At 39.9% G+C, this 26,985-nt stretch overlaps 1 protein-coding gene across 42 annotated transcripts in view; it reads left to right on the top strand.

Annotated features, from left to right (window-relative positions):
• The window catches only part of RIMS2 (regulating synaptic membrane exocytosis 2), a 547,885-nt gene that overhangs the window by 105,135 nt on the left and 415,765 nt on the right, over positions 1-26,985 (top strand). For 28 of the 42 annotated variants that reach the window (XM_055125211.1, XM_055125201.1, XM_055125206.1 and 25 more), the window contains 2 exons: positions 1,633-1,843; positions 13,648-13,659. In XM_055125211.1, the coding sequence (XP_054981186.1) occupies positions 1,633-1,843; positions 13,648-13,659 (223 nt within the window). The remainder of the gene's footprint in view (positions 1-1,632; positions 1,844-13,647; positions 13,660-26,985) is intronic. The other 14 variants (XM_055125204.1, XM_055125214.1, XM_055125200.1 and 11 more) reach the window with 1 other exon arrangement.

The following is a 26,985-nucleotide window of genomic DNA, read 5'->3' as shown; positions in this document are numbered from 1 at the left end:
TGTGGAGTCCTGGGAATCAAATTCACATTGGCTGAAGTGTGAAGCAAGCATCCTACTTGTTGTATTGTCTCTTGAGCCTGAAGTTTAAAAAAAAATTATTTTGGGACCACAAACAGTGGTGGCCTGAGTTACTTTTGGCTTAGTGCTCTAGGGTTACTCCAGTGATGCTCAAGACCATTCATTCAATGCTGGGCATCAGTCCTGGCTTCCTGCATGCAGAACATATGCCCCACACTTTTGCTTTGTCTGTGTAGCTTCACTTTGGTTATTTTCAAAGGCAGGAGTGATATTATATGCAGCTTTGTAATTCTAAGCAGAATGAATTACAGTTTTAAAGCATATCAGGTTCCTCACAAAGACAATAAAGTGAAAAAAATATCTTGTCCTTTTTTTAAAAATGAAAGAGTACCCTTTTGCTTTGTTTTGTTTTTGCTTTTGGGCCACACCTGGTGATGCTCAGCAGTTATTCCTGACTCTGCATTCAAGAATCAGTACTGATGGTGCTCGGGGACCATATGGGATGTCAGGGATTGAAGCTGGGTCTGCGTTGTGCAATGTAAACACCCTCCTTGTTGTGCAATGTAAACACCCTCCTCTCCAGCAACATCCTTTCATTCTTATTGTCCTTGTATTTTTCAAGTAAAGTTTGGCCTTGTTTTCATTTGTACTGTCTTATTCCATAGGCTTGTAATAGTTAAACATTTTATAGCAAACAGTTTCTTCCTTGCGCAGATTTAAATGGTCAGGAGAGCACCCATCAGTGTCCTTCCTTCTGCCTGTTTGGGACCTTTCAGCGGGTAGGGCTGAGTAAAGCTGGTGTATTGTATTGCAGTAAGAGGGGAAGGCTTGATCACCCTTGATCCCAGTGGTCAGAGAGAAGGACAGAGGAGGAAAGAAATCAAGAAGAGAATGGGAAGTAATGGGTGAACAGGCATCAGGGCTTCAGTTATACGGTGATATAGGAGAGTGGTACAGCTATACACCCAAAACACAGACTCAACAACGCTGAAAACGTGAGATCTTAGCTGCAATCACTGGAACTTTGTAATGTGACTGTCAGGTTGACAGACAGGAATGGGGCAGGGGCTGGGGTGGGGATGGAATCTGGGAACACTTTTGGAGGGAAGTTGACTCTGGTGGTGGGATTGGTGTTGAAGTATTCTATAACTAAAATTCAACTACCAATGAGTTTGTAAATCTTTAATGAAATGTAATAAATATATAAACAAAATACAAAAATATAATAAAGTTAGTGATCTTCGACCCCTGTGGAATGCAGATCAGCCCCTTTCTAACTGAAGTATGAGCTATTAAAAAGCAATTGTGTTACTGATTTAGAGTATGTTATTGAAAACCTCTTGCAAGCGGTAGGCATGTTTTTATAAATGCAAAGACTAGAAAAACACATTGAATCAACAGATCTTTAAGTGAAGTTCTCAGGTGGCAGACTGGTTGGTACATGTTTATGACATGAAGTGTCCTCCAGAAGCTCTGACGTAGCCCAAAACTTCCCTTTCTATTCTTCCCCTACGCTTTGGATGGGGTGATCTCAGGTTGGGTGTGCAGTGTGCTAGCTCATAATTTTGAGACACTCTGGAAGCTGAGTCTTTCCCCCACCTGTTTTCTCTGCAGAAAGCTTCATCAGCAGTTTGAGATGTACAAGGAGCAGGTAAAGAAGATGGGGGAGGAGTCGCAGCAGCAGCAAGAGCAGAAGGGTGACGCCCCCACCTGCGGGATCTGCCACAAGACCAAGTTTGCCGATGGTTGCGGCCACAACTGTTCCTACTGCCAAACCAAGTTCTGTGCGCGGTGCGGAGGCCGAGTGTCCCTGCGCTCCAACAAGGTACAGACGGGGCATACACAGCCAACCACGGGCTCCTACAGCCAGGTGCCGGGGGACAGAAACGGAGCAGGCGTGGAAATTCATTGTCAGATTGACCTGCCCCAAATGCCTCTCTGCCGTCTTCATTATAGAAAGAAGAAGTGTTTAGATTTTTGTCTGAATTTTAGAGCTGGCTTTCCTTGTTTTTGTCTTTGATAGGCTTTTAAAAAAAATTATTTTATTTTTACTTCTTTAAAGAATAAAGAATCTGAGGCTTTAAAATTGATAAGGAGAATTTAGGGGTCAGTTGTAAGCATAGATCTTTAAATGCAAGTCGTTTTAAGCTGCAGGAACCTCTCATGCATACAGAGTTCATGTTTAAAATCACACCGGATGAGGTTTTTGACACAGTTTTCTCATCACTTCCATAGAATTTGATAAACTTTGTAGATTTGCTTTTTTCTGGGTCCCCTCCACCTCTGTTTCTCTCTTTTTAAAGAAGCTCTTTCCAGCTTTGAGATATTTGTTCTTCATAATTTTTAATTTTGGGGAACTCCATACCCTTTAGTTTTGTTTTAACATTAATAAATAAGAACTAGACTCTGAGATTTAAGAGACAATATTAAGCTGGTACTTATGCTACATTTTAAATGTATTATTCATCCATTTTAGGGAATAGGTTAATGCTGCCCAATGAATGATTTGCTGAAATAAGAAGAAGCAGTATTTATATTGAAATGTTTTCTCTGTAAGCTTTTTAGTGGAGAAAGCTGATGTCCTTTTAAACATGATTTAAATAGTATTTATGAAAAATTATTCCTGTGTGATTTCATTTCTTCATTTTCTTAGGCTATCTTTTTCTCACTATTCTGTTTTCATCAAGATTAATAGTTTTTCTTTATCCTACTTTTTCTTCCTGGCTTACCTGATTATTTTCTTTTCTTTGAGTAGTTCCATTGACAAGCATCTCTTACAGAGATCTACCATCTCTGAGCAGAATGGTAGGAGCAGGCATTCCAGTTTAACCATGGATGCAACGTTTAGTCTTTATATTTAAAATTATATTTACTTTATTACCGTTTGAGGAGCTTTGGTCAACATCCAAGTGATGCTCAGCGCTTTCTCCTAGTACTGTACTCAGGGATCACTCCTGGCAGAGCTTGGGAAACCATATGTGGTACCAGGGTTGTCTGCATGCATGGCAAGCACCTTACCTCCTGTACTGTTTCTCTGGCCCTCACTATAGCTTTTCATAGGTGACATATATTCCTAACTTGATGAAAAGTTTATTTATTGACTGAATTATCATTTTTATTTTCCTGTCACCCTTTCCTTTGTTTCTCTTGCTGTGCTGTTGCCATGCCCTGGGATTACACATGCTTGATCCTGGCTGTGGTACTCATGCAGACACTGTCATGTTTGCCAGGGTGATGTTTGCAAACATTTGTTTGTGCACTATGGATCACATGCTGTTGCAGTGCTCAGGGGTCCAGATAGTCGAGTTGCTGTCTCTGATCTCAGCACATGTGGTCAGCATTGGTATCAGACTCAAAGTCTCAGGGGCTGAAGCACAGCGGGTAGGGCATTGGCCTTGTACGCGGCCTATCTACATTCGATTCCCAGCATCCCATATGGTCCCCCAAGCACCACCAGGAGTAATTCCTGAGTGCAGAGCCAGGAGTAACCCCTGAGCATTCCTGGGTGTGACCCAAAAAGCAGAAAAAAAAAGACTAAAAGTCTCACATTTCAGCCTGGTTCCTTTAGCCATTGAACCAGCCCTGGGGTCTGTTTGTTTTGTTTTAACACAAGGAATGAGGAATCGAGGTTGGATTTTGCTAAAAAAATTTTTTTCACCTTCATTGAAATTTATCTTTTTTTAGATTAAAAACAGGTTTATTAAACCAATTCTATATTTTATTGAAGTAACAGTGGTTTATAACATTACGTAGTGGTGATTCAGGTTATAAATAAATCAATATCTGTATAGATTACATTATACTTGCCACCAGAAGACTAGTTTCCATTTTTCACTATGCAGTTGACCCCTTTTATTCAATTTGCCAACCCACCTTCTCCTTCCCCTTCTCCTAACAAGATTCTGCTTTTACAGTCTGAGTGTTTTTATATCTTTATCTAGCACATATGAGTGAAACCGTAGATATTGGTTTTTGATATTTTTCACTCAGTGTGATACCTATCCATTAGGTCCTTTCATCTTTTTACAAACGATGGGATTTCATCTTTTTGTTTCTATGCTCCATTATGCACATCTCTCTTCTTTATCCACTTATCCTTTGATAGGCACTTGGGTTGCTTCCAAGTCTTGGCTCTCATGAAAAGTATGGTGAGCATGGGGATGTGTAGATCACTTGGAATTAGTATTTTGTATTTTGGGGAAAGAGGCCCCCAACGTGAATAGCTTGATCATATGGTATTTCTGTTTTTTAAAAGAAATTTCTTTATTCTTTTCTGTACTGAGTGCTTGGATTTACAGGGCTTCCCTTTCTTCTATATCCTTTCTGTTGCTTGTTGCTTCTTGTCTTTTTGATAACCATGCTCCAAGGGGTGATGTGGTAGCTCATCATTGTTTTGATTTGCATTTACCTAATGATAAGATGCTGAACATCTTTTCACATGCCTGTGGGCCATCTGTTTATCTTCTTTGGAGAAGTGATTCTTCAGATCCTCTGTCCAGTTTTAATAAAACATTTTAATTTTTTTGTGTTGTTTAGATTTATGAACATTCTATACATTTTATTTTCTTTTTGAGTCACATCCAGTGATGCTCAGGGGTTACTCCTAGCTCTTCACTTAGGAATTACTCCTGATGGTGCTTGGGGGACCATATGGGATGCTGGGAATTGAACTCGGGTCAGCCGCATGCAAGGCAAACGCCCTACCCACTGTGCTATCACTCTGGCCCTGTTCTATACATTTTTTATAATTCCATGTTTCACAAAGGAATTTCAAATGTCTCTCTTAAAAAAATAAAAATCATTCTGTGATTTGTTTTTACTGCAAAGAATTTGTTTTGTTTCTTAATAGATTTTGTCTAAGGAGGTATTTCAGGATGAACATACAGTTTACTGTGTTTTAGTGCTACTCAGACGATTTCTTTCTTCATGGGTATGTAGCTAATACTAATTTTGTTTAAAAATTTTTTTTGCTTTTTGGGTCACACCCAGCGATGCTCAGGGATTACTCCTGGCTTTGCACTCAGGAATTACTCCTGGCGGTTCTTGGGGGACCATATGGGATGCCGGGGATCGAACCCGGGTTGACCGCACACAAGGCAAACGCCCTACCCACTGTGCTATCTCTCTGGCCCCTGTTTTAAAGTTTTTGAAGTTTCACTCTTTCCCTGTTCCCAACCCCCATCTTTTATACCTCATCCACACTCTTTTTCTCATTCTTCTGGTACTCTCAATTGTTGTGCCCGAGTTTCAGATCCCCAGTTGTGGAGAGACCCAGTACCACACATGGTAATGCAAAAGCAAAGGAACTTTATTAATAATTTGAGCCAGTGCTAGCCCGAGCTAGGGTCCAAGTCTCATCCAACACAGTAAAGTCTTGACAGGGACCCCCGACTTCAAATCACAGGCAGTTCAGAGTTAAGAGCAGTTTACATACTTGTCTATTTTTATTATTGGCCTTATTACAACGATGCAATTAGGCAATGGTTAGCAACAGTTTCTAAGGAGGGTGCACTGACCCTTCATGACCAGCCAGACCCAACTGCCCAATTCCTTATCTCGGCAGATAACTCAACTGGTGTTTACCAGAAACTATAAGTCCTGCTTTGGGGAAACAGACACTGAGGCCTAGTTGAGACTTAATGTTAGCTATATAGGCTGTCATGTCTGCTAAGGAGCCTGCTTCTGGGCCTCACAAAATATATTCTGAGTCCCCAGGTTTATTTCTACTTAGTCTGTTTCTGTGTTTTGCTTCTATATATTCTACATATGAATAAGATTATTCAGTCTTGTCTTTCTCTTTTTCTTTCACTTCATCCCCTCAGATTCCTTTCTTATTGTTGCAAATGAAAGCATGTCATTTTTTTTTTTTTTTTTTTTTGCTTTTTGGGTCTCACCCGGCGATGCACAGGGGTTACTCCTGGCTTTGCACTCAGGAGTTACTCCTGGCGGTGCTCAGGGGACCATATGGGATGCTGGGGATGGAACCCGGGTCGGCCGCGTGCAAGGCAAACGCCCTACTCGCTGTGCTATCGCTCCAGCCCCTGTCATTTTTTTTTATAGGTCAGAGCTAGTTCATTGTTTGGTAGACCTGTCTGTTGTTTAAGTTGAGGATATTAAAGCCCTTACTGTAGTTGTGTTGGCACAATCTTCCTTTAGGTTTGCTTACATATGTTGGTGTTGTTTAGTTGAGTGCATTTGTATTAATGCAGATTATGTCTTTTTGCTTATTTTGTCTTATTGATTCCTTTTACTATAATGTAATGTCCATCTTTTAAAAATTTTTATTTTATTAATTTTATTTACTTATTTTTTTTTTTTTTTGCTTTTTGGGTCACACCTGGCGATACTCAGGGGTTATTCCTGGCTCATAAACTCAGGAATTACTCCTGGCAGTGCTCGGGGACTATATGGGATGCTGAGAATCAAATCCAGGTCGGCCGCGTGTAAGGCAAATGCCCTACCCGCTGTGCTATCACTCCAGTCCCCTGTAATGTCCATCTTTACCTCTTGTTACTTTTTTTTTTTGATTGGAAGTTTGTTTTATCTGACATAATCACAGTCTTTTGTGCTTTTTAAAGTTTACCATTGGCAGAACAGAGAGATCGTATAGGGCCTAAGGCTTGTACCTTGCATGTGGCTGACCCTGGTCAATCTGAAGAACCACTTGTTCTCCCAACATTTGCCCCAACCACCATTGGATTTGGCTACAACCTGGACCCAAATAAAATTTATCACTGACTTAGAAAACCATTTTCTACCCCTTCCCTATAAGGATTTTCTTACTACCTTAAAGTGAGCCTATTTTAGGCAGTGTATAGTTGGGTTTTGTTTTGTAATGTATTGTACCTCCTTATGTTTTTAAATTTATAAATTCAATCTCCTTTATTTAAGGGTGGCTATTGATTTATGATGTCTTGCTGCTGCCATTTGATTTTTTCTTTCTGGTCCTATTTGTCACCTTAATTTTTTTTGGGGGGGTGTCGCGCGCCGCTTCGTCCAGCGAAGAAACACGCAACTCGGAGATCCTTTTGGCTGCGATTTATTTAGGAACTTTCTCATGCGTTAAGAGAAGAAATCAGGAACGGGGACGTGGAGTAAGGAGGAAAAGGGGACACATGAGGGAGAACCGACTAGCTAGGTGACCTCCTCCCTTATATACCTCTCGCTGCCTGCTTACGCCCACGTGTCTGCATCTGATAGGTTAGTTACAGCTTATGGGCGTGGCAAGACATCCTGTTTCCTTATTAGGAGTTGTTTACGAAGCACGGTGCAATTAACAAGAAACAGGTGTTGTTTACGAAGCATGGCCCCGTGGAGACTCTCCACAGGTGGGGGGTTGCTCACATTTAGCAGTGCTCAGGGCTTACTCCTGACACTGCTCTCAGAGATTGCTACTGACACGGGGCTGAGGGACCATGTGGGATGCTGGGGTAGCACCTGGGTTGACTGCATGCAAGTAAGTGCCCTACCCATTGTACTATCATTCATTGTCACCTTGTTTAACTTTTTGATGAACTTTTTCTTTTTCATTTAGGCAGTACAGTACCATTTGGCACTTTTTTTTTGTTTGGGTTTTTTTTTTGAAGTATTTATTTAAATTTTTTTAAACTGAATCATCATGAGATACACTTACAAAACTTCCGTGTTTGATTTTCAGTCATAAATGATCAAACACCCATTCCTCCACCAGTTTACATTTTCCACCACCAGTGTCCCCAGTATCACTCCCCACCCCTACCTGCCCTCCCCCTGCCTCTATGGCAGACAATTTCCCTCTTACTCTCTCTCTATTGATGGGTATTATGGTTTGCAATGCAGATAATAAGAGGCCATCGTGTTTGGTCCTTTATCTACTTTCAGCACACATCTCCCATCCTGAACAATCCCTCCAACTATCATTGACTTAGTGATCTCTTCTCTATCCCAGCTGCCTTCTCCCCTAGATCATGAGGCAGGCTTCCAACCTTGGAGCAGTCTTCCTGGCTTTTGTCTCTACTGTCCTTGGATGTCAGTCTCCTATTATGTTATTTTATATTCCGTAAATGAGTGTAGTCATTTTGTAGTCTCTTTCTGACTCATTTCACTTAGTATGATACTCTCCATTATCATCCATTTATTAGCAAATTTCATGACTTCATCTTTCCTAATAGCTGCTTAATTTTCCATTGTGTAGATATACCAAAGTTAACTAGTTGTCTGTTCTTGGGCACTCAGTTTGTTTTCAGATTCTGGCTATTATAAACAGTGCTGCAATGAACGTATAGGTGCAAATGTCATTTCTACTGTTGTTCAGCACTTGTAAGATAGGTCTAACGATGGTAGACTCATCCAACTTCTCTCTGGAAAGCCTTTGTTTCTCCCTCATGTTTGAGACAGATGTTGTATTGTGGGTTGGGAGTATTTTGTGGGATGGCGTATTCTTTGCTAGGAGTGTTTTGTCTTTGAATACTTTGAAAATGTCACTTCACCAAAAAAAAAAAAAAAAGAGGGGCTGGAGTGATAGTACAGTGGGTAGGGCCTTGCACGCGGCCGACCCGGGTTCAAATCCCAGCATCCCATATGGTCCCCTGAGCACCACCAGGAGTAATTCCTGAGTGCAGAACCAGGAGTAACCCCTGTGCATCTCCAGGTGTGACCCCAAAACCAAAAAAAAAAGTCACTTCATTCTCTCTCTAGGCTTCTAGAATTTCTGCTGGGAAACCTGGTGAGAATACTTGTTTTTCAGACTCTGACACCACCTGTCCCCCACCTCTTCTCCCCAGTTGCTCTTACTCTTTTGTCTTAGTCAGATCATTTTACTAATATATGTCTTAGATCAGGTTTTTTTGGATTTGGCTAAATAGGTGTTCCCTTAGCTTTACATGTTAGTGTGAACATTTCCCAGTTGGTGGGTTCTTGCCTATCAATGTGAGAATAATCATATGAGGCTGGCACAGGTATGAGTGCATTTCTTTCTCCAAGCCCAAAGGGGATGTTAACAGCAGGATCCGTATTGCAAGAGCAGTTGCCTTTTGGATTCCCCGAGAGTGGCAGTTCAGCTGTGGGTCTTCACAACCTCCTGGTTGTGGGTCTGGGCTCTCGGTTTGGCATTTTGGTTTAGGATTCGAATTAGAGTCAGCAGAGGGATTGGAGAGATGGTGCAGCATGCAGGGTGCTGGTCTTACCTCTGGCCAACCCTGGTTTGATCCCCAGCACCCCATTTCATCCCCTGAGCACTGCCAGGTGTGATCCCTGAGCTCCAAGCCAGGAGAAAGCCTAAGCACCAATGGTTGTGGCATCAGAACAAAACAAAACAAAACAAAACAAAATAAAACAAAACAAAAGACAAAAATGAAGAAGGCAGGAACTGGGAAAAGGGAGACAGTGAACACCTCTGTTAACTTCTTTTCCTGGCACCTGATCTGCAAGTTATAGTTGTGATGAAAGTTGCTACCCTGTCTGGAGTTGGGTATTTTATAGATAACACAGAGCAGAGGACAAAGTCAAAGAGGCAGCCCTGAGATGGAGCAGAAGGGACGAATAAGCCCTCAAAAATTACCTCTGGGGGGGCCGGAGCGATAGCATAGCGAGTAGGGCATTTCCCTTGCACGCAGCCGACCCGGGTTCGATCCCCGGCATCCCATATGGTCCCCCAAGCACTGCCAGGAGTAATTCCTGAGTGCAAAGCCAGGAGTAACCCCTGAGCATCGCTGGGTGTGACCCCCAAAAAAATTACCTCTGGGGGTTATGTTTCTGTTCTCATCCTGGGACTTCCTTGCCTTAATATAGGCCCAGAGACCACCTTGGCTTGCATCCCAGAAGTCTGTGGGAAGGGGAGGGGGACCTGGGACCTGTACTTCAGTTTCCCTACTATATTCGCATTGTGGATTCATTAGATCTCTGGAAGGATAATGAATGGGGTTGTAAAGACTGACATGGCTTCTCTGCTTGAAGCTTCTCCTACTTAACACTGCCAACCAGGCTTGTTGAATAAGTTTCTTTCCCAGATTTGCAAGTTCTCTGTTATTAGCTTCCAGAGAAGCTCTCTTTCTCTTTCTCATTTCCTCTTCTGTGAGACCCACTATTTCTGTGGTGCCTTTCCGAGAGTCAGATAGCCCATGATTAATTTGTTTCTTTCCTTTTTCTTTTTAAAAATGTGATTTATCTCTGTTTGTTCACACGAATTGTGTGGCTTTTTCTCCACACAATTTGGACTCACGGATCTATGCCTCCACTGGGCCTGTCTCCTTCCGTAACACTCAGGAGCACTCTTGATCTTATTTCATGAGCCCTTCACATAAGAAATCTTTGCTAGCTTCTTAACTTACAACCTTTTCTTCCATCTACTTGTTAACTTTATTCTTGAATTCATGAAGTTGCTTTCCTGAGTTTTATTTTGTAACTTGGTGAGTGCTATTTTGAATTTTTGGTTGAGTCCTTATCTTCTGTGCCTCTGAGTTTTGTCTGGGGAGAGTTGCACTCTTTGCCATGTCATTTCCTGCTCCCTAGTACCTGTTAGCTGTTGCTCATGTCAAGGAGAGCAAAGCAGGAAAAAGCCCAGGTTACCAGTTTGGTCCAGCCCAGTTCATTTTTATAACTTCCAGTAGTTGACGGTCTGCCCAGGGGTGAGTATCTTAGTCAGTAGTTAGATGGAGGTGGATCAGAAGTCCTTACTGGCAGCGGTATTTATTTATTTGGGGGGTGACACCTGGCAATGCTCAGGGCTTACTCCTGATTGTGGACTCAGGGAATCACTCTTGGTGGGCTCAGGGAACCACATAGATACTGGGGAGTGAAGCTGAGTGGTCACAGGCAAGGCAAATGCCCTTCTGTTCTAGTCCCCAGCAGCGGTTTGTAAACCATAGAAATATGTAATCATCACTTGAGACTAGAAGCCTGGCCACCAGAGCAAAGAAATAGGTGGCTGTCCCCTTGAGGGCCAGTGAGACGAAAGGTTCAGATTCAGCCCTTAGATGCGTGTGGTTTCACAAAGTCCCAAGAGTTAGTAGCCTTGTCATGTTTTGTGGGCTTGATCCCAAAGGCGGTCAAGAAGCGGAGGTCTCATGAGTTTGGGCAGTGATTGGGGCGCAGAGGACACAGGAGACAGGAGGTTGTGGCTGGGAGTTCCTGGTAGCAGCTGTGGGGCCATACCAGATGTTGGTGCCTGTCCATGGACCCGGGGAATGTGGTTAAGCAGTCAGAGGTCTGTGGGCCTGTTGTTTTCATCATAGTTTTGATTGTGCCGTATCCAGTGTTGCTCGGGTATTTCTGGCATGGTGCATCGGAGTCACTTGTGGAGGTGTTTAGGCACCGAGTGTAGCTGCAGATCGAGCTGAATGACTAGAATGCAGTGCAGATCCTTCAGCCCACTAAGCTGTGTCCCCACGTTCTCAGGGGCCGTGGCTACGGAATGGTGCCGGGCCAGTGGGAAGAAGGCTGGAGTGTCAAGCCCTCTGGTGTGGAAGTGTGCCCCTATCCTTGTAGGGACAGCCTGGCTAGCTGTGGGCCAGCAGAGGAGAGGAGGCTGTGGACAGGGATCCCCTTGAAAAGCTGGGTTTTGTCTCAAGAGGTCCCTGAGGTTCTCGATGACCGATGATTGAGGGCAGGTGCTATTTGCTGTCGGGAGTAGGATTCCAAGGTGTTGGTTCACAGGGGTAAAATTGTTGATGCTGGTTTCTCAGTTCACTGCTGCTCTTAGCTGCTTGCTGGAGGTGCAGAGGGGTCTCCTCTGGAATTGGCCCTCTAGGTCTGGAGGTCTGGAGAGTGGGGTTCCAGTTTGTCCTTTGCTGGGTGGCAAGAGGCCTCCAAGATGGCATTGCTGACCACTCCCACCTGGTCAGCCTTGATTGTTTTGATTTTCTTGAGAGTCTTGATGTGCCCTGTGGATCAGGCACTTTTCTGGTCACTGTTGCTTCTTTGGGTCGCAAGGTCAGTGAGTCTGCTTGCTGAGAGCTAAATCTCGGTCTCCACTTGCCAGAGGCTTTCCTGCACCTACTTCCGTCCGACTCTCCATGGGGGGCTGGACGGACTGTCTCTGCTCTCCAGAATTAGGGTGGGGGTTCACACAGCACAGCCTACTCTCGTTAGCATTCTGGGTGGCTTAGCACCTTAGTGGCTGCTTTCTGCTTGTTTGCCCTGCAGGGGCACTTCTACCTTCCCATGGCATCTTTCAAGTTGACTTCTAAGTTAACTGTAGCTTTGCTATCACAGTGGAAGCTGGCAAGTGCAGGTAAGCCTTGGCCTGGCCTTAACAGCTCTCTCGGGGATGCCCTCTCAATCCTCTGTCTCCAAGTCCTTTTTCCTCTTTAATTTGTATTACTTACCAAGCTCTTTGTTACTCCTTTGCTTTCAAAACATTTCTCTTCTATAATGATTTGTTTCTCCTTACTCCATTTAGTTCCTGGAGGGCATATAAAATGACGTAAATGTTATGTTTCTGACATCCAATGTAGTGCCTTATACATATTAACAAATACTTTGTAAAGGACTTAAAAAAATTTTTTTTGACTGAATGGTTAGCTGTAGATGACCTAGACTATGAGCTGCAGTTTTAGTTTTAACATTTGTAGAAATGAAGCCATCAAGGATACAGTATCAAGAAGGTGCACTATATCCTTCCATGCAGTGCCCTAGGATCTACATGACCAGAGTAGCTAATTAGAGAATAGTATCATTGTCCTAAAGGCTTTTCATGTCATTTTAAATCCAAACCCTGAAAGTCAACCTTTAGTCTCTACTTTATAGATTAGAAAGTACAGGCTTAGTAAGTGTAAGGAAATTACATAGATTACAGGTAGAGTTGTTGTTTAAAAAAGGCAGAATTTTAAGACAGGTCTGTCTGATAGTCTCTAACAGCCTATAATTGAGTATAGTTCAGTGCTATCCTTCTGTCATGCGCTATGCTGCCACTGGAGAAACAGTAATATCTTAAAACTTGTTTTGATTTTGATTTTTTAATTTATATAAGTTCTTATATCAGATCATTATTATTGCATTCTATTATCATTTCAAATGAAAAAACGTAGCATTTGAGTTAAAGTTTAGGCTCTCTCAATGTTGTTTTGATTTTAATAATATCTTATTATTTTTTCCCACTTTAATAATATTGAGAAATTGTGATTTATAATAATTGTAATCAATGATATTTTATCTCTGATAACATTCCAATTACATTTTTTATCTTTAGTTATAAAATTTATTAGCCAATGGGACCAGAAAAAACCTTTCAGAAATATAAATAAGTCATATAAAATTATATTTTTTCTAATTTTTATGCTATAAATAGAAATAACTCATAAAATTGTATTTTTTTCTAATTTTGATGCTATACGATGAAACTAAAAATAACAGTGATGCTATCTTTAATGTTTATATACATGCAAACTTTTCTTTATATTTTAAAGTTTATTTTCATTAAGAATCAAATGTTTAATTAGAACTCTATTTATTGAAAGAATATTTTCTCTTTTCTGATACTTGTTTATTTAATTGCTTTTATAGAATTGATTCTGTTTGAATTTCTTGATAAATTCTAGTATATAGCATGCTCTTGCTTTTGTTTATATTTGTTTTAAGAATTAAATTAATTATTTCTTTTTCATTTTGTCTTTTCTGTCCTTTCTAACTTGCTTTCGTGGATATTCACACCAGGAGGACAAAGTGGTTAGAGTCTTTTTTTCTGTCTAATATTATTTTTTTCTTATTGTTGTTACTACTAACTTTAATTTTATAACTATGTTTAACTTACGTCCTTTTAAACATATTTATAGTTCAGTGCATGATAACTACTAGACATAAGACAGATCTTAAGCATGCTCATTTTATTAGAAACATATTTACTACAGATGAAAGTTGATAATTTTGGTTCTTAAACAGGCTTACCTCTTTATAATTTATTATTTCTTTTAATGATGTCTCATAGCATTTTCTTTAGTCCTGTAATGAAAATTTTTTAAACTTAATGATGGAATTGCATTAACTAAAATGATATAATCCATGAAATTATCATTGAACTAGTCCAAATTTTTTTTAAAAAATTCTGAGTTGCTAGGAAGATTTAATCTTTGTAGTGATGAGTCAATAGCATTGGGCATAGGTTTTTCTAAGGTATATGTTTATAGTAAGTATTTAATGTACTTCTATTCTTCTTAATGGTGTTCCAGAGGTTGGTGAAATATCAGTCATAAATTTGACAGTGAATATAGATGTAATTATTCTAATATTAGGCATAGAGGACTTTTTTGAAACCTAGGGTTTAGTTTGCATATGTCTACTCTTTTAGTTGTGATTTAAAAAATTGAGATCTGCTCTGGGCCCTGTTGAGTTTCTGCAAACAGAGATGAAAAATGTCATATTCTGAGTCTTTTTGATGAGTCATATGAAAACTTGAGGTCTTTTTAAGTTTTCTAAATTCAGATTGGCATCAAACCCAAAGAGAACATCCTTCTGCTGAGATCTCCAAACAGCGCCTGCCTTGTTTTTGATCAAGTGGAGTCTTGTTATTCTCCTCAGTCTCAGTGGCTAGTTTTTGGATAATGTAGGTGCTGGCAAAGAACAATGTGGTTTTGGGATTAAATCCCTGAGTGGAAAAAAAAAAGATGCTATGAACAACTTTTCCTTTTTAACCAATGAAAGTTACACTGAACTTTTGAGGCAGTTTTTAAGTGTCACAGTCAATTGCTGTAGACATGTCCCAGACCGTGCATCCTTCTCAGTCAGGGCAGGGCCCTGGAGAGTCCATCCACTCCCTATCATCCAGATTCCCTCAGCGATTCTCTGGAAGTGCAGCTGAAAGCCCGTGCAGTCTCCAGAGATGTTCTTGTGTCCAACGATGCAGAGTTTGAGTGTTTGCAGTATTTTCATAATGAATCCTGACACCTGTCCCAGAAATGAGACATCTCACAATAACCCAATTATAGAAATGACATTTATGTATTGACAAGATTTCATCAAGTGACAGTCGGTATTTCAAACCAAGAATGAACAAACGGGGGCTAGAAAGTACAGCGGGTAGGGCACCTGCCTTGCACATGGCCGACCGGGATTTGATCCTTGGCACCCCATATAGCTCTCCAAGCCCTGCCAGGAATGATACCTATGCAAAGAACTAGGAGTAAGATCTGAACATCTCTGGGTGTTGCCCTCCTTCACAAAGACCATTCATTGACAAACATAAAATAACATTATCTTTATGTGAAATATTGCAAATAAAATTGAACAGGCCTCTTAATGACACTTACTGAGTAACAGGTACAATAGAACCTTCAAATAGCGATGAAAATGGTTTATATCATCACTGAACTCATGTTAGCAGTTTGTGCAAGAAGGGTTTACTCAGCAGCACCCACCTCACACATTGAAAGGGAGGGCACTAGATGGGAACATCCTCCCAAAAGGCAAAACCAGGGAATATGAGTGTCTGTGGCCAAGAGAGCTTCTAGAGAGCTGAACCAGGACATGCCAGGTAGGATGACAACAGACGGAGATCAAACTAGGCTTCCTGTAGCTTTGTTCCGTCATTGTTCATTGTTGTATGCAATGGTCAGTTGACCACAGCATATTTCTAATTCTTCCCACTACTGACTAGAGTTTTTGTTGGAGTTACTCATGTTCTGTCTCTATTGTCTTATAGTGGGGTCTCTTGGGAATATAGAACATATCTTTCATTGGATAGGTCAGTGATTCCTGATGATCCACACTTGACCATGATGCTATAATTTGTTCTGCTTCAGAGATCCTGGATTCAGAGGGGATTTAATAGTTGGATGAGATAATGGGATTGCCCTCTTCTGGGAGGCAGTGAATATATTACATGTAAAATGTTCTGTATGGATGGGCCAGAGTGATAGCACAGCAGGTAAAGCAGTTGCATTGCATGTGGCTGACCCTGGTTTGTTCCCCTGCCAGGAGTGATCTCTGAGCACAGAGCCAGGATTAAGCCCTAAGCACCACTGGATATGATCCCCCCAAACCAAAATTAAAACTGAACAAACAAAAGAAAGTTTATATGGAATGTCAAATAGTTGAAAGAACAGAAGGGTTTGAAACCTTACCAGATATTTGAAAAACTGGGGGGAAAAATTGAGAAACATTTTAAGCTTTCCTTGCAATTTCAAATGGTTAAGCGGTAATGCTATGGTTCTAGCAAGTGAGAGGAAAAAGGAAAATACATGAGAACTTCTAGGAGTTATGATAAAAGAGCAAGAAGTAATTGCCACTCTTTTAAATCCATTGAGCTCCCCGAAGCCAGTGAAGATTACCGAAAGCCAAAAGTCATCTGAGATGATATTGTTAGATCACTGATCTGACACCATTGGAAGTTTTTCTCCCAATCTGCTTCTGCCCCCAGTGGTGAGATTTTCTCTTTGAGCCAAATAACATTTCTCCTCGCCACTGTAGTGGAATGGTGCAGCGGGGAATCCATGCAAATGTCTGGAGTTGTGCTTCAGAAGGTCAGATCCAGCTTCTCCAAGTGCATGGTAATCATTGCCTGGATTTTTGGTCTGCTTTTGCCTCTGTTAAATACTCAGCACTCAGGTTTATAACTGTTCATGTAGTACATACAGTTTACTTCCAGTGGCAAACAGTAAACTAATATGAAGTTATTGGTTGTAGATGGGATATTCTTTTTTATTTTGTTTAATTTTGGGTTCACACTGGCAATGCTCAGGGGTTACTCTAGTCTCTAGTGCTCAGGGATTACTCCTGGTGGTGCTTGAGGTACCATATCTGATGTGAGGAATGGAGCTTGGGTCAGCTGTGTGCAAGGCAAGTGTCCTACCTGCTGTAATATCTATCCTGCCCTCTGGGATATTTTTAATATAAGTGTATTATATCTTAAATAAAATGAAATTAAAGAAGCTTGAATTCTTTTATTTTTTTTCCTTTTGGTATTTGGGTCACACCCTGGGTTTACTCCTGGTTCTTCACTCAGGGATCACTTCTGGCAGGGCTTAGAAGTCTATACAGGATGCAGGGTTTGAACCAAGGTTGGACTCATACAATATATTGTATTATTTCTCCAGTCCCCCCAAATTATTGTCATTTAAAAAATATAGTTATATGTTTTACAGACTTGAGGTCATGTAGAAAAACAAGAAAACTCAATTTCTATGATTAAATATATTTGCTTTTCTGTTAGGTAACTAACCTTATATGTTTTTAATAAACACAGACCTCATGTCTAGTGAGAACATAATGAAAATATAGTTTGGGGAACAAATGATATTTATTTCACTGTCTAGAGACAATGTTAGTTTCATGTAAAGAGTACTTTAGGGAGCTTAATTTCCTGTTTTCCCTTTTTGCATCTGTTATGACTGTTCTTAGAATGCCAATGAGTCTTGAGACAGTAATAAATAGAAAATTTATTCATTTTTGGTAGGTTCATACCTTTCATTATAAAAAAGAAATGTTGTTGTTAATGATTGTTGTTACTGACGTGAGGGTGTGGAACCTGATAGAAGACCTTGGTGTTTCTCACAGTTTTCGCCCTGCTCTTCTGAACTCTGTTCATTTTCATTGCAACCCGATGGCACATGTAGAGGCTCCCACACCCTCAGAAGTTTTCTTGCTGTCCACAGTTATTCTTGTTTGGAGTTGCAATTTAACAGTTACTTATGAGCATTTTTCAAGTTGTAGTATATTTGATTTTGTTTTCCTGGGCAATAACTCTGTGGATCTGAAGTCTTGACAGTGGCAGATTAATTTGTTTAGTATTTCTTGTTTTGTTTTTGGAACACACCTGGGAATGCTCGGGGATTCCTCCTGGTTCTGTGCTTGGCAGTCAGTCCCACTGACGTTCAGGGGACCGTAGGTGGAGAGGTTTGGACCGGGACCTCCAGCATGCAAAGCATGCTCTCAGCTTGTTGAGCCAACTTCTCTAGCCTGGCTTTAGCATTTCTTTTTTTCACTAATACAGCAACATATAAGTGACCTTAATTTAAGTGTTTTAAAAGCTAAGTCGAAGGCAGTGTCAGAGCCAATTCTTAAAATAATGTTACAAATTTAAATACTACTACTGCTGTTCTTCTTCTTTTGTTGTAAGTCTGAAGTAGATCATGATTCTCTTTTTGTGTATGAGTGTGTGTGTGGGGAGGGGGACAGGATTGGGACCATATCCAGTTGTGCTTAGAGGCTACTGCTCAAGTTTTGCTCTGGCAGTGACTGGGGAGCAATGTAGGGCTAGGGGTCCAATTGGGATTGGCTACATGCAAGGTCCCTATTCTATTTCCTTTTATTCCCGATTAAACACTTGGGCGGTTTGTGTACTTTTCTTGCTGAACCTGCTAAGAACTGTTCAGCAAGAAAAGTACACAACCGCCCCCCCCCCCAAGTGTTTCATCAGGAATAAAAAGGAATTTGAACTAGTCTTTAGATACCATACCATTGACTAGGAATATAGTCAAGTATCTAGAAAGCAGAACGTTTTTAGTAAAAACAGAGGCTGTGGAGTATTTGACCACATACTTTTGAAGTGTGATGAAAATTTATAATAAAACTTTTAACACATCATTCACTAATTATGTTTCCTCTGAGTAAAGGGGTATATGTATTTCAAAAATCTTACTTGCAGCAGGAATAATGGCTCAAAGGGCTGGAGGGCACATAGAGCACGGGTTTAAACCCTAGCACCAAATGGTTCCACAGGCGAGATTGCCAAGGAGCAGTCACCAGGCACCAAACCAGGAGAAGCCAGAGAGCACTGCCAGGTGTGGCTCCCCATAAACAAGTGACAAACAAAATTCTGACTCAGGTCTTTTACAAAATGTAGCAACAACTGCAAAACCACCTCACACTGAAAGTATTTGAGACAAAATATGTATAACATCCTAAAGGGCTGCATCACAATGTCTTCAACCTCAGAAGCATTACCTTTCCTCCCAGTCCATCTTCAGCATATCCGTACAAATATGATTCAGTACAAAAATAGAGTTATAATCCTAAATATATATTTTTATCTTCTTTAGTAAAAAACTAAACGATCAGTTTTAATTGTGGGCGCGGCGGGGGGGGGGATTTAGACCATACCAGGAGATGCTCATGGCTTACTTCTGGCCCTGCACTCAGGAATCACTCTGGCAGTGCTCAGGTAACCTTAAGCAGTGCTGGGAATTGAACTAGAGCTGGCCAGATATAAGCCAAGAACGATTGTTTTGTTTCCTGGTGTGGCATAAATCTCCACCCCCCCAAAAAAAAGGGGGGAATTGTAAAAGATATGACAAGTGGAAATGTTGATTAAAAAATACTTTGAAATTTTATTTAGAGAGCTTGATGTTACTAAGAACTTTTGAAGTGACTATCGGGTGGCTATCATAGGCCTCAGGGGCTTGGAGAGATGGTGAAACATATTCACAATTGCAGCATAACAATTTCTTTTTTCTTTTTTATTTTTTTGCTGGTACTAAGGATCAAAGCTAGGGCAGCATACATGCAAAACATGTGCTCTGCCTAAAAACTGAGCCACATCCTGACCCGTAAATAGCTTCTGGAGCACAGAGGGTCTTGCTTTTTAATTTTGTATTTTGCTATGTTTTTATCTTTTGATTTGATCATTATTCCAGTCAGTTATACCCTTATATCTTATCTATAACTAAAAATAAGATTATTTTAAAAAAAATCCTAGTGTCATTCCCTTAGCTACTAAATGACAACAATGAGAGTTTATGAGTTTCTTAAATAGGAGAAAGTGTTAGTGGCTGTGTGGGGTGATGGAATTTACAGTTAAAACTGATAGTTCCGTTTTTGACTAAAGAAGATAAAAGGAGATACTCGGGATTATAATTTGATTTTTGTACTGAATCATATTTGTACTGATATGCTGAAGATGGACTGGGAGGAAAGGTAATGCTTCTGAGGTTGAAGACTTTTAGGAAACCAAGGAAGCAATGTTTATTGATAAAAAGAGCTAGCTAGTTGAGGTCGGAGTGATAGTACAGTGGTAGGGTGCTTGCCTTGCACACAGCCAGCCAGGGTTCAACCCCCAGCATCCCATATGGTCCCTGGAGCCCACCGGGAGTTATTCTGAGTGCAGCCAGATATGGCCCAAACACCTCCAGAGCACTGCTCACCCCCCAAAGTAACAGCTAGCATTTATTAAATAATCTGTGCCTAAACCTTTAAATGTGAATTACTTTATTCTCTTGACAATTTCTGGAAGGGCATTATTTATAGAAGATTGTTATATATTTGAATATGTATATATAGGGATTAGATACAAATTTTAAAGAATCCAAAAGTGTAAGAAACCTGGTCTCTAGGTCCCCCATTTTCCAAACTTTTATTTTCAGCCAACTAATTACCATTTTGTTTTAATATGTTCTGTGAAATATTATATAGACAGAAATATTCTGCTTCTTGATTTTATATCTTGGAAGACTTTTTATATTGATGCATAGAAAATTATCACATCTATCTTAATGAATTCTTCATTACTTTGGATGAGTACTCCAGCATTTATTTAACCAGATTCTGTTGACTCTTAAGCTGTTATAAATATGTATGCACACACGTCATATTTCATAAGGGCATGCATACCTGTAGGACTCATGTCTTGGGGTGGGATTGCAGACATTTCATATTTCAGTGAGTGTGTCTGATTGCCCTCTCAGAAGTTTGTCTTAGTTTACACTCCCACTAGCAGTAAGTGCGAGGGAGTGTTTATTCCTACATCCTTGACAACCTCAGGCACCCCCTTTTGTTTAATCTTTGCCAATTTTACTGTGATTTTCGTTTGCATTTATCCTACTGTGAGTGATGCAGCGCATCTTTTCTTGTTCAGAGCCATTCATGCTTCCTTCCCTTTGTCCTGTCTCTTCAGACTTTCAGAGAGGAGCAAATGGCTGCATTTTGTTTGAGTCTGGAAATTGTCAAAAGTGCTTTTATTAATATTCTCATATTAAAACAAGATGTATTATCAAATACTGCAAGTTCCATTGTGTTTTTAAATAGGAGTTTGGAGAACAAAAGGTCTAGAATAGACAGACAAGGGAAAAAAGCTCCTTCGCAATTCCATTCCTTTACAAATGTTTGTGATAATTTTGCCTGTTTATTTTCCCAGAAGGCCATTTAGAAACAGCTTGTCTAGCAAGTTGCCTGAAAAGTCGGTTATGCCTTAAGTGATAAATACAAATTTATGTACCGTCACTGGTAGCCATGTTTTGTTTAATGGCTTTATGCATTATTTTCAAAATGTTATTTCACATCTTTCTAAAACCTTTAAGTATATTCAAGCGAGATTTTTATTTCTAAAGGTGAAGATAGGCTCTGTAGTGTATCTGGAAGGAAGGCTTTTGGTTTTGGCAGAAAATTTCAAGAAAAATAAAGAGAATGAAAACCTCTGATGCAAAGTATAAGAAAGTCCCATTGAATTGACATTTTATTTATTTATTTATTTATCAAAGCATCATGAGATATACAGTTGCAAAATTGTTCATGATTGTGACATTTTATTTTAGATTAATCGGTTTATATAATGGATCTACATAATGAAGTATTTACCCAAGTCCCACTGACCATGGTTTCTCTTTAAAAACAATTCAGTTTTTGTGTTAAAGTGAGACTTTCATCTGATTCGTATTTTATAACATATGAGCATGCATGTTCTCATCTTTTTTTAAAAAAAATTTAAATTTTATTGAATCATCGTGAGATAGTTATAAGCTTTCATGTTTGGGTTACAATCTCACAATGATCAAACACTCATCCCTCCACTTGTGCACATACGTTATTTGTTCATTTGTATTGTATTTATTTAAAGAATGTTTATTTTAAATAAAAGTTTATGTATTTTAAAAAGTTTTATTTGAAGCACCTTGACTTGAAGTACTGTTAGTGATGGGCTTTCCTGCATCCAGAATTTCAGCCACTCACCTCCACCAGTGTTAGTTTCCTTCATCATTGTCTGAGTATTGCTCCCTTCATCCCCACCTTCCTGTCCTGTTAAGCTAATTTCTCTAGCATTTTCATTTTTTATGAGTTCTTTATATGTTAAAGAATTATATTCCTTATGCAATATTACAGATATCCTAGGTATGTATGCTTCTTTTTATTTTTTATATAGAAATATTTAATTTCTTTATAGTCAATCTTTATTTTAGCATCTGAATTTTATTCTTTTATAGCAAGATTCTTAAAAAAAGTTCCTTATTACCTAGACAGAGTTTTCTGGGGACTAGGGGGAGAGCTATTAATTTTTAAAAAAATATTTAAGATAATATTTTTGGAATATATTATCAGGTATAGATCAATTTTATATTAATATAAGTGTATCTATTTTATATTAGTGACTCATTTGCTATAACACTATTTATGGAGTAATTTTTCTGTTAAATGCAAGTGTATGGGCTACCCTTTTTCTCATATGGGGTCCACATATGCATTCTGCTCTACTTCTTTTTTTTCCTTTTTTTTTTTTGCCTTTTTGGTCACACCTGGCAATGCACAGGGGTTACTCCTGGCTCTGCACCCCACTCAGAAATTATTCCTGTCAGTGCTCAGGGGACCATATGGGATGCTGGGAATCGAACCCGGGTAGGATGCGTGAAAGGCAAACACCCTACCCACTGGGCTATTGCTCCAGCCCCAACTGCTTTACTTTCTCCCCCTGGCGCTTGTACTAGTATTAGCTATTATAATGACTGTCCATTTTCCGTGTGTTAGTAGAATCTTGTAGCACTGATCACTTGTATATTAAATGAGTGGTGGAGGAAGTGGGTTATCCTGGCTATTGGCAATATGAGATTGGAGATGTGGAAAGCAGCATCTATATAGAATGTTTAAAAGATAAAATTACACTGAAAATTTTCTGCTTATTATCTTCTCATTTGCACAGCTCTAAACCATTCAAAGATAAAAATGGTCTTCCCACTGCGCTAGTCCCATCAATTGACTCCCAGACCCAATTCATCATTGTACCATTTGAGCTAGTCCCCATCACTACTTTCTTTTGCTAAACTTTCCTGGTTATTCTTTTCAATTTTCCTTACAAAACCAAAATGAACCTAGGGGTAGGGAGGTAGCTCAGTTGGCTGGAGTGAATGCATTCTGTGTGGGAGGCCTGGGTTTGATCCCTGATACCACATGGCCCTCTGAGCACCACCGGAACAAACCCAAGCACTGGGCCAGGAGTAGCTTATGAGCATCACCAAGTGTGGCCCCCAAGTCCCACCCTTTCCAACTCCCTCAAAGTGAATAATAATAATACAGTAGAATGTACAAGATTTAAGTATCATTGGCTAAATTGGTGAGACCTGTATATTTCTTTGTAATCATCACTTTCATCAGGATATCTCACATTTCCATCATCCTGTGAAATTCACTTGGACTTGCTCCTGTTGGCCCTTCACCTCCTTCTCCCAGGCACCAGTCTCCCTTGTCCTGACATCTGTGCTGTGGGGTTGGATAGTGTGTCCTTTTTTCATTCTCTCCATCCAGTCCATCCAACTTTTACCATTTTCAATAGTTTGCTCCTTTTTATCCCCATTACTGTGTTGTGTGAATATGGTGTAGTTTGACCATTGCCCTATTGTAGAATGAGTCCATTTTTTCACACTGGTTTTGTTTTAAAATTGCTCTGAACATTTATGTTGTGGTTCTTTTTTTTTTTGGCTCTACGCTTTCATTCATTCCTCTTTGACAAATAGCTAAGAGAAGAATTGCTGGGGGTGGTGGAGGGACACAGAGTGGTATATATTTAACTTTTACTACAAACTGTTTGGTTTCAAAGTTCACGTAGAGTTTTATACTTTGACTAGCAGTGGACGAAATTCTGATTGCTCTGCAACCTCATGGTTTTGGTGCTTTCAGTCTAGTCTCTCTTGTTCTTCTAGCGTGAAGTGCTTTGGTTTGTGTCTTCTCTTTCCTAGTAACAGGTGATGTGCTGAGCATCCTTAGGGTGTATTGGCCACGTGTATGATTTTTCCTTGGGAATATCTGCTTAAACTTTGCCTATTTTAAAAGTTCATTTTTGTCTTTTTATTATTGATGTGCAGGATTTCTCTATATATTCTGGATACAACTATCATATATGTATTTAGAATACTTTTACTCTGTATCTAAAGTCTTTTTTTTGTTGTTGTTGTTGTTGTTGTTGTTGTTGTTGGGTGGGGGAGAGGGGTGGCAGCACAGGAGGTAGGTCCTGCATCCCTGTCAGCAATTCTCAGATTGTCAGGTTGTGGCCCAATGCAAGGGCCAAGGAAGAGGAAAGCTCTGCATGCTAGGGTACTGAGGCCACCCTGGCTGCACCTGCTGATTCTTATGAGACTTTGTGGTGCTGGGAATTGAACCATGCTAGCCATGTGCCCTAACTGCTCCATGTCCTTTTATTTATTTTTTTAATTAAAATAAATTTATGATATACTACAGTGGTTTCCAAGTTTGTATTTGTTTTTGTAGATGCAGTTTCCTTTTCAAAATTTTTTTTGAGGCATAGCTGGCGATATTCAGGGGTTGGTTACTCCTGGCTCCGCACTTAGAAATTATTACTGTTGGTGCTCAGGGGACCATATGGGATGTCCAGGATTGAGCTCAGTTGGCTGCATGCAAGACAAGTGCTCTACCTGCTGTACTATCACTCCTACCTGCCTTTCAAACTTGTTTTAACAGAATTTATTAGAGCATAAAATTTCAATTTTGATAGGGTAATTTTTTCTCTTATGGTGAGTGGGTTTTATAACCTGGGTGTCATTGCCTATCCATGGTTGTGAGGTGTTTTTGTGGCTATACTTGTTTGCTTATTCTTCCTTCTGTGTAGTAGTTTGCTTAGTTCTAAAATAATTATATACGTTTTTCAAAATCTGGGATCATAAATTATGGGTAGTATTGGAAAAATTATCATTTATAGACAAAATTGGAATATGGTTTTTAATGAATTTACCTTATGTCCTTCAGTAGCAGCATTTATGGGAATTGTGCATACTTGTTAGTAGCACTGTAGCACTGTCATAGCACTGTCATCCTGTTGTTCATCGATTTGCTTGAGTGGGCACCAGTAACGTCTCCATTGTGAGACTCGTTGTTACTGTTTTTGGCATAACAAATACACCATGGGGAGTTTGCCAGGCTCTGCCATGCGGGCGGGATACTCTTGGTAGCTTGCTGGGCTCTCCCAGAGGGACGGAGGAATTGAACTTGGGTCGGCCGAGTTCCCGCTGTGCTATCGCTCTAGCCCACTTGTCAATAATCTTACTTTATATAAATAAAACTTATTTCATTTTATTTTCTGGGGGGGGGGGAAGATTAGCCACACCCACCTATGCTCAGGGTTTACTCCTGGCTCTGCCCTCAGGGACCACTCTTGGTGGTGCTCAGGGGGACCATATGAGGTGCTGGAGATTAAATTAGTGTCTTCTGCATGCTAGGCAAGAACCTTAACCCCTGTATTAACCTTAACCCCTCTATGGCCCCTATATTCTTACTTTATAAATGTTTTATTTATGAGGCTGGAGAGATAGTACAGTGAGTAAGGTTGTTAGCCTTGTATGTGGTAACCAATGTACGATCCCTAGCACCGCATATAATCCCCTGAACATTACCTGGATTGATTCTTGAGCACAGAGTCAGCACTGGGACTCAACAAACAAATCACAAAAAACTAAAAACATTTTATTTGCTTTTATATATTTAGTTTTGTATCTTAATATTAAATTATTTTAATGGTATAATATACCTCCTCTTATTGTTTCTCTTTTTTGACTAGTAGCCAGAACTTTCAGAACAATGCAAAATAAAAATATATTAAATTATCAGTAAAAGTAATTTGTGTAATTTGTCATTTGTTCCATTTTAAATTTGATTTTAAAGTGTATGATTGCTTTCATGTTCTTGTCCCCACTGCCCCTGTGAAAACACATTTTTCATTTCTGTTGTAGGTGCATTCAATTTTACCTAGGGGTTCCTTGATATGTTAATTTCCTGCTTCATTTTCATTAAGGGTTACACATCATCTAATTTTCTTGAGCCACACACACTGGTTTTTGAACTGATTAAAAAATCTGGGGGGGGCTGGAGTGATAGCACAGCGGGTAGGGCATTTGCCTTGCACGCGGCCAACCCGGGTTCGAATCCCAGCATCCCATATGGTCCCCCGAGCACTGCCAGGGGTAATTCCTGAGTGCATGAGCCAGGAATGACCCCTGTGCATTGCTGGGTGTGACCCAAAAAGCAAAAAAAAAAAAATCTGGGGGCTGGAGCGATAGCACAGTGGGTAGGGCGTTTGCCTTGCACTTGGCCGACCTGGATTCGATTCCCAGCAGCCCATATGGTCCCCCAAGCACTGCCAGGAGTAATTCCTGAGTACAGATCCAGGAGTAGCCCCTGAGCATCGCCGGGTGTGACCCAAAAAGAAAAAAAAATCTGGAGAAAAAGTGTCTCATTTTAAATAAAAATGTATAAATGGGAAATAAATAAGATTGTTAAAAACATTTAAAATTTTCTCATGTCTGTAAAATATACAGGCAGATAATTTAATTTCTTAATATGTTGCACATCCAAGTTATTTCTATTCAAAATTTTGTTACTTTGATTTACCTTTGTAGTAAATTATGACTGGTTTCCAAAACTTCCATTACAATATGTAAATGGGATACATACATTCTTGAGCTATTGCAAATGCACTCACATTTATTTTTTCCTGTGTTCTAAGGACTCTTAGGAAATTTGAAATATAGACTAAAATTAGGCTTTCTCTTTCAAGCAAGCCCATGTTCTCCTTGAGCACGTATCTCTCTTCCTGCTTTTATTTTCCCACTCTGGAGAAGCCTTGTCCTGGGACTAAGACCCCGGCTGGCCAATGCAAGGCAAGTGCCTTACTCGCTGTGCTCTGGCCCAAAAATGTGATTTTAACTTTGACTTTGTTTTAGATTTCTTATTAACTTGATCATATACTAAATATTGAATGTGATTTATGACTGTATAATTACCATAGCTGTTTAAAAACATTCCCAGTTGTGGCATAGCCTAAGATTTTTTTCACTTTATGTTAGATATAGA

Source organism: Sorex araneus, chromosome 2 (genome assembly GCF_027595985.1).
Source record: "Sorex araneus isolate mSorAra2 chromosome 2, mSorAra2.pri, whole genome shotgun sequence".
In the NCBI taxonomy this organism is placed as follows: Eukaryota; Metazoa; Chordata; class Mammalia; order Eulipotyphla; family Soricidae; genus Sorex; species Sorex araneus.
The sequence above is the reverse complement of the archived record's forward strand: the minus strand, read 5'-3'. Positions and strand labels throughout refer to the sequence as shown.